This window comes from Adiantum capillus-veneris, chromosome 26, assembly GCF_014529385.1.
Source record: "Adiantum capillus-veneris isolate H3 chromosome 26, ASM1452938v2, whole genome shotgun sequence".
In the NCBI taxonomy this organism is placed as follows: domain Eukaryota; kingdom Viridiplantae; phylum Streptophyta; class Polypodiopsida; order Polypodiales; family Pteridaceae; genus Adiantum; species Adiantum capillus-veneris.
This window is the reverse complement of record NC_140956.1, coordinates 9,663,573-9,675,746: the sequence shown is the minus strand read 5'-3', so window position 1 is coordinate 9,675,746 and position 12,174 is coordinate 9,663,573. Positions and strand designations below refer to the sequence as shown.

At 45.3% G+C, this 12,174-nt stretch overlaps 2 protein-coding genes across 4 annotated transcripts in view; both read right to left on the bottom strand.

Annotated features, from left to right (window-relative positions):
- LOC147422980 (GDSL esterase/lipase At4g01130-like) overlaps window positions 1–12,174 on the bottom strand; it is a 131,828-nt gene that overhangs the window by 92,965 nt on the left and 26,689 nt on the right. The gene's annotated exons all lie outside the window — the stretch shown is intronic.
- LOC147422981 (uncharacterized) lies at window positions 8,056–10,150 on the bottom strand. Its single transcript, XM_086501865.1, has 3 exons — window positions 9,139–10,150; window positions 8,813–9,041; window positions 8,056–8,703 (listed from the first exon to the last, which is right to left on the bottom strand). Exons 1-3 carry the CDS (start codon window positions 9,315–9,317, stop codon window positions 8,683–8,685), a joined length of 429 nt encoding a protein of 142 aa, XP_086357991.1. The 5' UTR covers window positions 9,318–10,150; the 3' UTR covers window positions 8,056–8,682.

Genomic DNA, 12,174 nt, shown 5'->3' with positions numbered 1-12,174 from the left:
AACAGTCAAATTACAGTGCATACATGGCATTGAATACGCACCTGTTTGGTGAGGTTATGACCCTCACTAGTGCCTGCTTTGGAGTAGTGGAGTAGCAATTAGCTACTCATGTTCCTGCTCAAGGAAGCTCTTGCTTCAGCACCAAAGCATGAAAAAACACAGTTGTACATCAATCAAATGAAGAGCCCTCTTGTGGGGCATCACATAACTGCACGTAAGGGGGGGGGGGAGAGAGAGAGCGAGCAATGTGTAGTGTGCAGGTCATCACTCCTAGCACCACACTGTACATAGAGTGTAAAGGAAGCACTCCATAGCTCTTAACCTGTGACAAATTCTCAATGAAGCATCCCCCCAGCATAAATCGAGCGCCCCCTCTTCTACCCTTGACCTATAATGCATCTGTGAACAAATAGATGCAAAAGGGAAAGATTTCCATGGCTGCCAAAACCTGTGTATCGCTGAAAACGCAGCAAAACAGCCCTGTAAACATGCATCTGGTGCCTTCCAATGCTGAAAATGAGCTCCTTGGTCCTAGGTAAAGTCATGGGAAGCTTAAAAATGGAGAGAAATGGCTGAAAAAGTTATCAGCCTCCAAAACTGCTCCAAACAGTCAGTTACAAGTTCTGTTCTCTCAAACTTGGTAAATTGGCCAAAAAGTGCCACTTGGCACTCATCATGCAATTTCCCCACATTGGGCTTCCTGCTTAAAAATCTCTCAACTGGTGCATCAATTGACTTTGTAGCAGAGTAATAAAATGTTCCCCTTGTCATTCTCAAGCTAATGACGCGAACAGATTTCATGGCCCGAAATAGCAATTTCCTAAATTTTAGGGGATGCTTCCGTTGGACTCCCATTGGTCATCTGACCATCAATTCCCACTGGGACCGCATCCAAAAATGCAATGTAGCCGAGCTGTCGCGTACTTTCCTTTGGTGACCCCACCTTGACATTGTACCTTTATTGAGTTCACTTCCTAATATCCACCAACTTGCTAAGTGCGACAGGGGTACCTACATGATCTTGAACTGAGCCTAGACATCCTTTTACTTTACGAGTCCCACTGCCGACCAACTTTCAGTCTGCGGGTGAAACTACCGTTCACATTGGCCATACAATGTCCGACCATTTGCAACTTCAAAAAGAGGGTCTCAAAAATTAAACAAAAATCATTGGAAAGAAACCAACAACTAGATTAGCAGTTGCCACGTCCTCTGACATAATTCTTCAGGTGTTTCGTAAATTTTGAGTCTTTGGAGTGCTTGAACAATCTTTTCACACACTTGTCAACCTGCAGATGACGTTTGTACTCCGTTTTTGGCAAACTTCCGTGTTGAAAATTTGCCCAATTCTTCATTCTTTTCTTCTTCTCGCGCCCGATTTCAACTTTTCTTCACCTCCCCCCCTGAGAAATGTTATCGTTGTCGAATTCTCCGCGAGAAGCCATGTGTGGTCTTGAGTTCTTTATGGCTTATGCCCTTAAGACAAAGCGATGACGACGGGAGCGCCCTCGATGCGGGATGGACTAAGGGTGGGAGTGGCTGATAAGCCTGAGGCAAGGACACGAAGATTCTTTCACAAACAAAATCTTGACTGCTCTGTCAAATTCTCCTCGAGAATCTGTGTGTTGCAGAAGGGATCGGACCATCCGTAGAAGAAGAATCTTTTTGAGCTCCGATACCAATGTTACAGGCTTGGACACTCCAAGCAAGAAGTCAATAGCAGCACACGAACAGAAACTTCAAAATCATTGAACTTTATGAGAGAGAGAGAGAGAGAGAGTCGACACAGCACGACGGAGTTCCGCACCCAGAAACACTCGCCCCAAAGACCGGCGCCTCTTTCGGTATTTCTTTATTATTGCTCGCAGCAAAGTACAACTCCCAAGGGTCCTCTGCTCTCAAACTCTACGTCCAGATGCTCTGCAAATTGAGGCCCCAAGGGTTCTTTATAAACAGTACAAGGGTTGCCTAAAAGCAGAGCCCCAAGGGCCAAAAGCAATCAGTTCAAAAACACTTCTTCCCAAAAGCATCTGCTCTCAAAAGCTAGCGCTAGGAGCTCCCAAAAGCAACGAGTGGAATTTGTGAAAATCCGTACACCTTGCCACATGGCACCAGCAACGCAAAACGCGGAAATTCCGTACTGTCCTGCCACGTCATCATCCGTGGAAAGTTACGTTAGCATGTAAGCGCATTTTACGGAAATCCTCCTCAAAGTTCAAGCTTTTGGGATATTTAAGGTTAGGCCCCTCTGCCAGTGCTCAGAAGTTCTCTTAGTTGATCCGTTCAGTCTCTCTTGTCCACTCAACCATTTCTCTACCAATTGGGCATGCCACATCATCACTTTGTGACAGCAACATCATTGCTTATGTCATCCAAAGACTCTCCCTCTTGCATGTATGATCACCCATTGTACTCACTTCTCACACTAATAATCTTACTTTTTATAGATATCTAATCAATAAAACCTAATCTTCCCTCATAATCATCATCTCACTCGTCACGTGCACATGGCTCTACGTACCACATGGACATGCTTCATCGACTCCCATAGCCAATTTTCCCCTTCTTTCTAGATAGGAGTGTCTAGAATCATAGGAGGATTAGTACCAGCAATTTTGTGAGCATGTTCGCAGGACCTGCTTAGATTAGGTTTTCTTGTTCTCGCACCCTCTTGCATAAATGGATTGTACACGCGTTTTGACAAATGATATTACACTAGGTGGGCATCTGGCATGACATGCATGTAGTTTTAGGTTAGAGAAATCCAACGAGCCCTTCCCTCAATGGTGGGTGGCTCCGTCAGAGGGTGGAGTATTCGAAACTCCCGAGCCAGTGCTTCATTTGTAGACAAATGGGCCACTTAGCGAAGGCTTGTCCTTGTAGGCGATCTTGACCCACATCGGATGCTCAATCCCCAAGGCTGAACTTGTACAGCAGACACGTACCCAGGACACACATGCTCGCACCTCGAAAGGCCAGTGACCAGCCAATTGATGGCTAGTAACAGGTGCACGGCCACCGTAGACAGGGAAGGGCTCACCATACCGCCCCCCATGGTGGCCGCCCTCTTGCAGCTCAGCAGCATTGGGTTCCAACAAGGAATTGTTTTGACCCTTTGTAGCAGGATTCCTAAGAAGCCTCATACCTCAGCTTCACCGCCGCCAGTCCCCCCCCCCCCAAAAACCTCCCCGCCTGGGCCCTCAACTTCATCACCCGACCCATCGCGCACTCCTCTTACACAAGGGACTCCACGTTCATTCGTAGCTCGACGATCTCTTGGTAGTGCTTTCGGGGTGCCTCAATCAATTGTTAGTGACAGGGATACACGTATGACGAGTCTTTTTATTTATTTTATTTTTACTTGTTTTCTCCGAAGCCCTTGAAAAGGTGCAAGTAGACATTGCATGGCCAATGTGAAATCGCTGCGGCCAAACGGGTTTCTCACATCGGGAGTCTAGATCGGTAAGTCTGGGACTGGTCGAGCCAATTAGCACTAAATTCTAATGAGTATGGAAGCTTGTGTCCACCATATGGAATTTGGGCCACTCAGCAAGTCACTTACAACTTTATAAGTTGGTGGGAACTATAGAATTAACTCAAAAGAGGCAAACTGGACACATGGCAGTAGGAGGTGAACCTGCAGAACACCTTAGCAAGACGGGCGCCCAAATGAGGGTGGAGGCTGATTTTGGTCTTCATTGTGCATCTACAGTCAGTGTGTGTGTGTGTGTGTGTGTGTGTGTAGTGGGTGTAGTGGGTGCAGGTTCACAGCTTTAATAAAAAGCTTGCCTTCTCCTTTGTCTCATGTAGCACGATGATTTGCTCTCATGCATCTCTCCCCCCTTTGCACATATGGTGATAATGCCCTACTAGTTGGGCTACTCAAATGATCATTTACAATCCTGTGGGTTTTATGCGCGTTTGCCAAGGCAAGAGCCTTCTGAACATGAACCAGATTAGCTAATTGCTAATCCCCCATAGGTACGCACAGTTCCATCGCGAAAGATTGCAAATTTGGAGAGTTTTCTCGCGTGAAAACTTGTCCAAATCACACGGGGACTGTCCTATTGCGTGGGGTAGCTCTTGAAACACGTGTAGACATGCTCGCTCTTCTCAAAACGGTCCAAATCAGAGAATTACAGCCTGCTGTGTTTTTCTGCAGGTTTAGTGTTTGCACCTAAACTGCAAGAAATCACCAGGGGAGCCTCGAGAAGGCTTGAGATGCTTATACAGGGCACTGGACACCTGGCAATGACAAAACGGGGAATTACAGCACGCTGAACTGAAAGAGAGAGAGAGCACACGCGACACGGAGTGGCGGAATTCCACCCCAAACGAGAGTACTCGCCCCAAACCTTGGCGCATTGCTTGAACTGGGTACAATGCCGGAACTTGCGCTCCGCAACTTCATCAAGAAGTGTGCCAGAGAATGAGCCCTCTGTACATATTTGAAGGCCCTTGGCCTATGAAAGCTGTTTACATGAAAAGCTTCAAACTCAAAATCATCTCGCCCCAAAAGCACTAGCACCCAAAAGCTGCCAGTGTGTTTTGCAGAAATTCGTACAGGTGCCACGTCAACACAGCCAGTCCAAATTGTGGAAATCCGTATTGGTCTGCCACGTCAACATGTCAACGCAGAATTCAAAAATCGTGTGGGCTTGCTTTATTTTTCAATGCCTTTATGTCAATTGGGCCCCATCAGACGGGGTCCCATAAGTTGGTGGGAAGTCTTCTATAAAAATAGGCCACTCGGCAAGACTTTGACAGTCGGTAAAACTTCTTATGCTACTTCGGCTTCTTCTTCTTAGGGTTTAAACTTTAGGCCCCTCGGTCGGAATCTGCAGGTTGGCTCCGTTCTTCAATGGCTTGACATGTGAGCAATTTGTGACATCCCCCCTTCTTGAAAGAAAGTAATCGTCCGCGATCACAACATATCTGCAAAACAACTCAAGTTAGCTCAAAAAATTATGAGGGTCATTCGGAAGGACAATCAATTTTCTCATTCCAAATCGGAGCTCTTGATTTCCTGGGTCGTTGGCTTCCCAAAAGAATCTCATCCAATAAGGAGTCTCATTCCAGATTGGAACTCTTGATATCCTGGGTTGTTGGTTTCCCAAAAGTATCTACTATCTCATCCAATAAGGAATATTCAGTGGTTTGCACATCACAATGCAACACAAATGCTCACATATGCATGTTACAAGACAGAAATATAAAGCCGCCGATGAACACTCCCCCGTAAATAACCAAAGTCCGGGCCACGAGTTGTTCAACGACTCCCTCATCACTCCTCCCACATAACCTAAAAAGGTCTGGGCCGGGAGATATTGTCACAAACGGGAACGCATAACAATATAAAATACATTCGGATAAATAGGATTTATCACTTATTACTGCAGCCAGAGGATATAGACAGCAATAGATAGAGAGTGAGAAGATCGAAACAGTTCTGGGGACCAGAAGATGGGCTAATCCCCCCCCCCCCCCCCCCCCCCAATAGTATCTTTATTACTGAGGAGAAGTCTATACAAGCACTTGAACCGAACGTATTACCACGTTCGTTCTAGAATAAGACTTGATGGTTCCCGGAAGCCTCGGCTTCCTATTCCTAGGGCAAAGCCCTATTCCAAGGAACTTCCGTTCCTTATTCCAAATCCTCGAGAATCAAGGTTCTCGCCTCTGGATCTCACCTTCCAGACTCAGGGCATGGCATTCCTACAACTCTCTTTTCCAACTCTATTTCCAGAGTCCTCTTCCCGCAGAACAACTCTGCTTTCCCGGACACGAAGTCCTTACTTGGGAATCCCAACTCCGGATCACAACTTGAGAGACTACCTCTCTCCGATCCTTGGATCTACTTCCCAAACTCGGGTACGAAACCCTTGGGCTGATCTGGCTCTAGTTCCTCAGAGCGCTTTTCTCTTGCAGAGGCTCATGCCTTCCTCTGCTCCTACTCCCTCACAAAGAGGAAGTACACCTGCTGTCACAAAACGGGAGCGTACACGAGCACTTAGAAATCTGAAAAATAAAATACTTTGCAAATGTGAGAGAAAGGAGAAGATCGACACAGTATTGGGGACCAGAAGATGGGCTGGTCCCCCCCGTCAAGAGTATCTTTATTCAGGGAGAGTTCGTATACAAGCACAAGAACCGGAGAAAACCCCTCCGTTCTTTAGTCTTAGACCCGAAGGGTCGTTCCTTCCCGTGAGGGACTTAGGCACAAAGGCCGTACTTCCCGTGAGGGACTTGGGCGCAAAGGCTATACTTCCCGTGAGGGACTTAGGCACAAAGGCCGTACTTCCCGTGAGGGAGAATTCCTGCAAAACAATCACAAAGCAATAACTCGCAATGCGTATGGACAATTTATACCTATCGCTCCTCGCTCGGAAAAACGACCTCCGTACTCCGTCGGCACACGAATACTTGCAGATTTCTGTCGCCAACACTTGCTCCAGAATCTCCAACGCTGGGCTTTTCTGCTACTCTTGCGTCCTTGAAAAAACTGAACGCTACCTGCCTCTTTATAGGCCTTGGCACCCGGCGGGAATAGGGACCCCAAAAAGCAAAAGCAGGCGCGCCCTAGAGAGAGGAAAGAGAGAGATCGCTGAAATCTGCCCATCCGTACAGCTCTCTTGCGTAGGCTTTTTACGTAAGGATTTGGGGCCTGCTTTATTTTATTAATAAAAGGGGCCGGCACTTAAAAGTGGCCGACCACTTTTAAAATAAAGTGTGAACCTGTTCAAACTTTTAAAAACCACTCAGTGAGTTAAAAAACTAATGCTACACAAACACATTCCAGGCGTCCCCAGGTGCAGAACATGGCACAGATGCAATGCAGACATAGATTCCTCGCGGGAAAGCATCTGCCCTCCCGCGAATGTTCCTGCTTTTCATAAAAAGCTTCTTTCAACCCATCTTTATTCTTGTGCTTGCGTTTACGCGTATTCTTCTTACTTAGCTCGGATTTCCTCCTCGACCTACGGAATGCCCCCTTTCTGATGCACCCGTCACCCATCATGTGATGCATTAGGGGCACCCGTAACCCGGTCTCTTCCACCGAACTTACGGAAATTCCTTCGCGATGTTTTCCCATCACCCATCAAATGACACATCAGAGTTGTCCGTTCCTGATGGCTTTTCTTGTAGCTACAATATTCCAACTTTTAACAGTTCTAGTGTACACATTAAAATGTCCTAATTTCATTAAAAGAAATTAATTATTAAAAATAAAGAAATAGTCCAATTAGCAACACCTGCAATCAAATACTTAGAGATCATAACATGAAAATCGTTACCTTCAAAGTCTCGAGGCTCGAAACGCAACTCTGTTCTCAAAAAGCAATTCCTCGGAAGAGATCTCTACATAGAAAATCCTCTTTTCCAATCCTACACACAAAAGAGGTGTGTTCTCGGGTTCCTTCTCGTAAATCAGCCCCGTCTACGACATTTATGGGCTGAAAACTGAGAAAAACAGCAGCTTGTAGCGATGGAAACACGCTCCATAGGAACTTTTTCGCGAGGGAACTCGCGCATTGGGTCCTGGCGACATCGGGTACACTTGGGGCAGCCATGGCCATCACCGGCAAACGTCTTCTTTGCGGGTGAACTCTGCAGCAACATCTCCTTCTTGCAAAAACTGATCCTTCCTCTGAGTGAGGGAATGTGATGCTTTTATAGCTCTTGGCCACGGGCACGAATAACTGAGCGCAGGCTGCTCGCGTAGAGATCACGGCCGGTTTTTGTTTTTTTTTTTTTTTTTCCGTTGTTCAGTGTGACATGAAACATTTCGGGGTTTCGTGCGTTTCGGGGTTTCGAGGTTTCTGAAACGTTTCGTTTCGGAGCTCAGAGAAAGCGAAACACAGGTTTCGTTTTACATGTATGTACCTATAATTATACATTGAATATACATACAAATTCACCTGTCAAGACATATGAGATACCAAAATCTAGATGTGAGACTTGAGTCACGAGTGAACAAGGTAAGCTGAAATTGAAATATCTAGCCAAGCCAAAACCATGATAAATTACGACGACAAAACAAATAACAATAACTAAACTACTCATAACAAGCTACAAGAATCATGACTCAAATCACACCATCAGTTCCTAGTACATGATCTGAATCTTGAGTCCTAACCAAAAGACCAATAATACATGAGCTGAGTTTTGGCCATACTACATAAACTGCCCAAATATCAATAAGAAACTAGCTAGAGTCCTCCTCAGAAGAGTCGCTACGAGACTCCTCAACATCAGTGTCATCTAGATGCACTGTCGTCAGAAGGCAACATCTCTCTCATAACCAGAGAGCGCCTAATAGTAGTAGCTCGACCAGAACGCCCTCCACCTCGAGGCCTGGTAGATGTCGCATGAGATGAACCCGCATCTGCCTCCAAGGTGCCAGTCTCACTAGCAAGCTGCAAAGCACGAGCCTGGGATCGTGTGACACGCCTGAATCGGGTATGCTCCTCTCTAAGAAAGTCATAGGCAAGATCCTTATCAATGCGTGTCTGAATGAAGCTGATGTCGATCGCCTCCCCGCGCTCTAGGCCACGCTCCAACTTCTTAATGATCGAGGCATCAATATCTTTCACCTTCCATTGGAGCACCCCCTCTCCATTGCCATCTGAAAGCCTTAATTTCTCTAGCAGTCTCAAATTTGCATTAACGTGCACCAGCTTGTCAAGTTGAGATGTACTCATTCTGCAAAAGTCAAGACAACAATCAAGTATTAGAAGTTAGCCATCTCAAGAGTCAATTGAATAGTTTGAACTTAGAAGTAATGTAGCAACTTGTTACATTTGCAACACACCTGTTTCTCTTTTTGGTGTGAATGTCGGCGCAAATGCTCCAAATACGCTCGGCTGCACCACTGGTACACTCCTGCGATAAGGTGCACAAGGCAAGCTTCTGAAGTGTAGGAGTAAGCTCCATTTATCTCCCACCATGACACAGCTTGTCTTTTACTGTCTTGTACCGAGGCAACAGCACAAGCAAAGTAATTTCGATCTTGAGAGAACAAAATGGATTCCTCTTCAATGCTATGAACAATGAGAAGCAAAACTTAGATGGATACATTATTTGTGTATTGAGATATATTTTTTTATAGATATTAACTTCTAAGACAATGCATCGTACTTATGTCGTACACTCTTCAGTAGTGTAAACTTTTTCGATATATTCCGCCCATGCAGCAAGTAGTTTTTGGTCGTTCCAATGCTCAAGCTTCTTGTAAAGAGGGTTGAGCATGTATGACACGATGTGGATTGGTTTATGGAACCAAGCAAATCACTCGTTCCAAAGATGTGCAAGATCATCCACCTAGAAGAAAAAAACTAAATGTACTTAATGACACGTTAGAGGATTGCAACTTGCGCATGTCGAGTGTTACATACCTCTCTCTAGTAAGAGCACCACAAGTGGTCATGCAGTCTCCCAACCGTTGTAGGTAGTGGTAGACCAAGCTCATGTTGGTGCCTCTTGTTGCTGGCATAAGCATGAACTTGCGAGGAAGAAGCAACATATGGAAAAGCACCTGACTCACTGATTTGTGACAATCCCCCAATTATGCTTGAAGTGCCACCATCATTACCGGTCGAGGTTGTCGTTTGAGTAGCAGTGTCCTCATTTTCCACTTCATCCCGAGCTCTTTTCTTAGCTTCACGTACTTCTTTGTTTGCTCCTTCTAGTTGTTTAGCTTTTACATACTTGAGATCAATGACTGCTTGAGGTAAGGGAGCCCTTATCATCGATTTCACTTCCAACCATCTTGCTTCATGCCACCATGGGAGAAGAAAGTGGCCTCCAGTATGTTTTTGCATCCATGACCACCGACGCCCGCCACCCATGTGAAGTGACTGGTGACTCGAGTAAGGCTCCCTCGAAGGACATCTCCACAAAGCTTGCATAAAACAACTCTGCTTCTGGATGTGCCATATTTTGCAATGGGCAATGTTAAATCCCATGCTTTAAGCTGAGCTTGTTGTCTAGGAGCCATGAAATTGGAGAAATTCCCTTCCTGTAAGTGAAGAAAATTGAAATTGATGTCAATTTGTTGTTCTTAGGACGCAATTTCTGAATGTGTGTGTGAGAACCTAGAGAAAGAGAGAGGGTCGAATTATACTAGCGCAGAGAGAGAGAGAGAGAGAGAGAGGCCTAAATTGTGTTTCGTATGTGTGTGTGTGTGTGTGTGTGTGTGTGTGTGTGTGTGTGTGTGTGTGTGTGAGAGAGAGAGAGAGAGAGAGAGAGAGAGAGAGAGAGAGAGAGAGAGAGTGATAAGAGAATGTGGCAACTTGCGTCTGGACTCTGGAATCAATGTGCGCACTACGTTCGACTTTCCTGCAACAAACGTTTAACTGCATTCGACTTTCCTGCTACAAATGTAAACGTGGCCACGCTGTTCGAAAAAACTACCTTTCAATTTTTTGAGGACAGATGCAGCGTTCGATTTTTTGAGATTAGGCTTTCTATTATGTAATGGGTTTAAAAATCCTAAAATGCCCGTTTTGGGTCAGCAAGTCAAAAGGGGAGGATAAAAAAACATCGTCTCATTTCGCCCATTTCGCCATTTCGAAGTTTCAGAGGGGCGAAACGCGTTTTTATGTCACACTCGCTGTTCTGCCAGAAGAAGAGAGAGAGAAAATGTTGGTTGATCTATTGCCTTATTTATCAGATGGCTGCCCACTTATTAAGTGGACGGCCAACGTATTTTAAAATAGTCTGAACCTGCCCAAAAACTCAATAAGACCTTATAAGTTAAAAACAAAAAACATCGTCTCATTTCGCCGAAACATTTCGCCCGTTCGAAGTTTCAGAGGGGCGAAACGCGTTTTTATGTCACACTGGCTGTTCTGCCAGAAAAAGAGAGAGAGAAAATGTTGGCATCAAGAATACCCATCACCTAGTCACTTCCTACCGAACTTACGGTACAATCTTCTTCGCGATGCTCTATGTCACCCATCCTATGACGCATCAGAGATGTCCGTTCCCGGATGGTCGGATACTTCTTCCCGATGCTCCCTGTCACCCATCCGATGTGACGCATCAGAAGTACCCGTTCCTGGTCGCCTTACAGATATTCCCGTTCTCAGTGCTCCCGTCATTACTTTGAATGACGCACTAGGAATACTCTGTACTCGGATGTCTCCAGTGATTCATTTAGAATTATTTTTCCTTTGTGCTCCAAGCGAGAAAACCCTCTCACTTATAAATCCAATAATTCATTTAGAACTATTTTTCTGTCAAATAAAGCCAATTTAGCAACATATAAAGAGGCCTTTTACAACCAAACGCCCCCCAGACTGCAACCTACATCGTTTGGAGGTTCCAGCATACAACGAAACGCTCCCCAAGCATTCCGTCTGCGTCGTTCCGAGGTTTTCAAGCACCCGGGAGTAAAATCACCAGTCATTGAAACCAGTATTAAAACCAGAGTCAAACAGTTCAAATTGGCACCAAGACAGGTTTAAAATAGATACCATCCATTTCAAACAATATTCGTTGAAACAGAGTTCAAAAGTATTTGACTACAAAGCAACTAGAAAATTCATTCAGGTTTTTGTTCGGACAGTCGAACTTTGAGGACGATTGGCTTGTCCTTTTGCATGAGGGTAATAATTCCGTTCCTGGAGAACGTCGCAATTTTCCAACTTCACAATATCGGTTTTTCCATGATAATCTTGGATAGTCACTGGAAGAGAACCAATGAGTAGTACCACTTTTTGAGCGCTCGTGGCTAGCTCGGCTTCAATTTCTTCACCCTCTGCATCATAATCAAAGTTCAACTGCTTCAAGAATTCTTGATGGATGAAGTTCTCGGTTGCTCCGAGGTCGAAGAAAATAAGGGCTTTGAAGCCGTTGACTTTGCAATATGCTCGGCACAATTCATTTGTACTTTCAAGGCATATGTCATAGATGTCAGGTACTAGGCCAATAGCGGGTCTAGCTCTCTTAGCTGGAGGTGGTCCTAGGGTTCTATCGACTGCCGGTGCCAACATCAGCTCCGCTGGCCTATCAGTGCAATGGGAACAACCAGAATGGTTGTCCTGTTTGAAAGCATCCAAATCATCGGCCTTCTTGTAGTAAGGTGTCTCGTTGTTGAGGCGTCACACGAGGCCTTTGCGGTTGGCTTTCATGAGACTCGAGAATTTATTCGTTGTTGCCGAGAGTTGTGGT

Coding starts and splice junctions, on each gene's coding strand:
- LOC147422981 (XM_086501865.1), bottom strand. CDS start 9,317: ATGATCTTGCACATCTTTGGAACGAGTGATTTGCTTGGTTCCATAAAC. Junction 9,042..9,138: donor CTGAAGAGTGTACGACATAA/GTACGATGCATT, acceptor CATTGTTCATAG/CATTGAAGAGGAATCCATTT. Junction 8,704..8,812: donor CACACCAAAAAGAGAAACAG/GTGTGTTGCAAA, acceptor TGACTTTTGCAG/AATGAGTACATCTCAACTTG.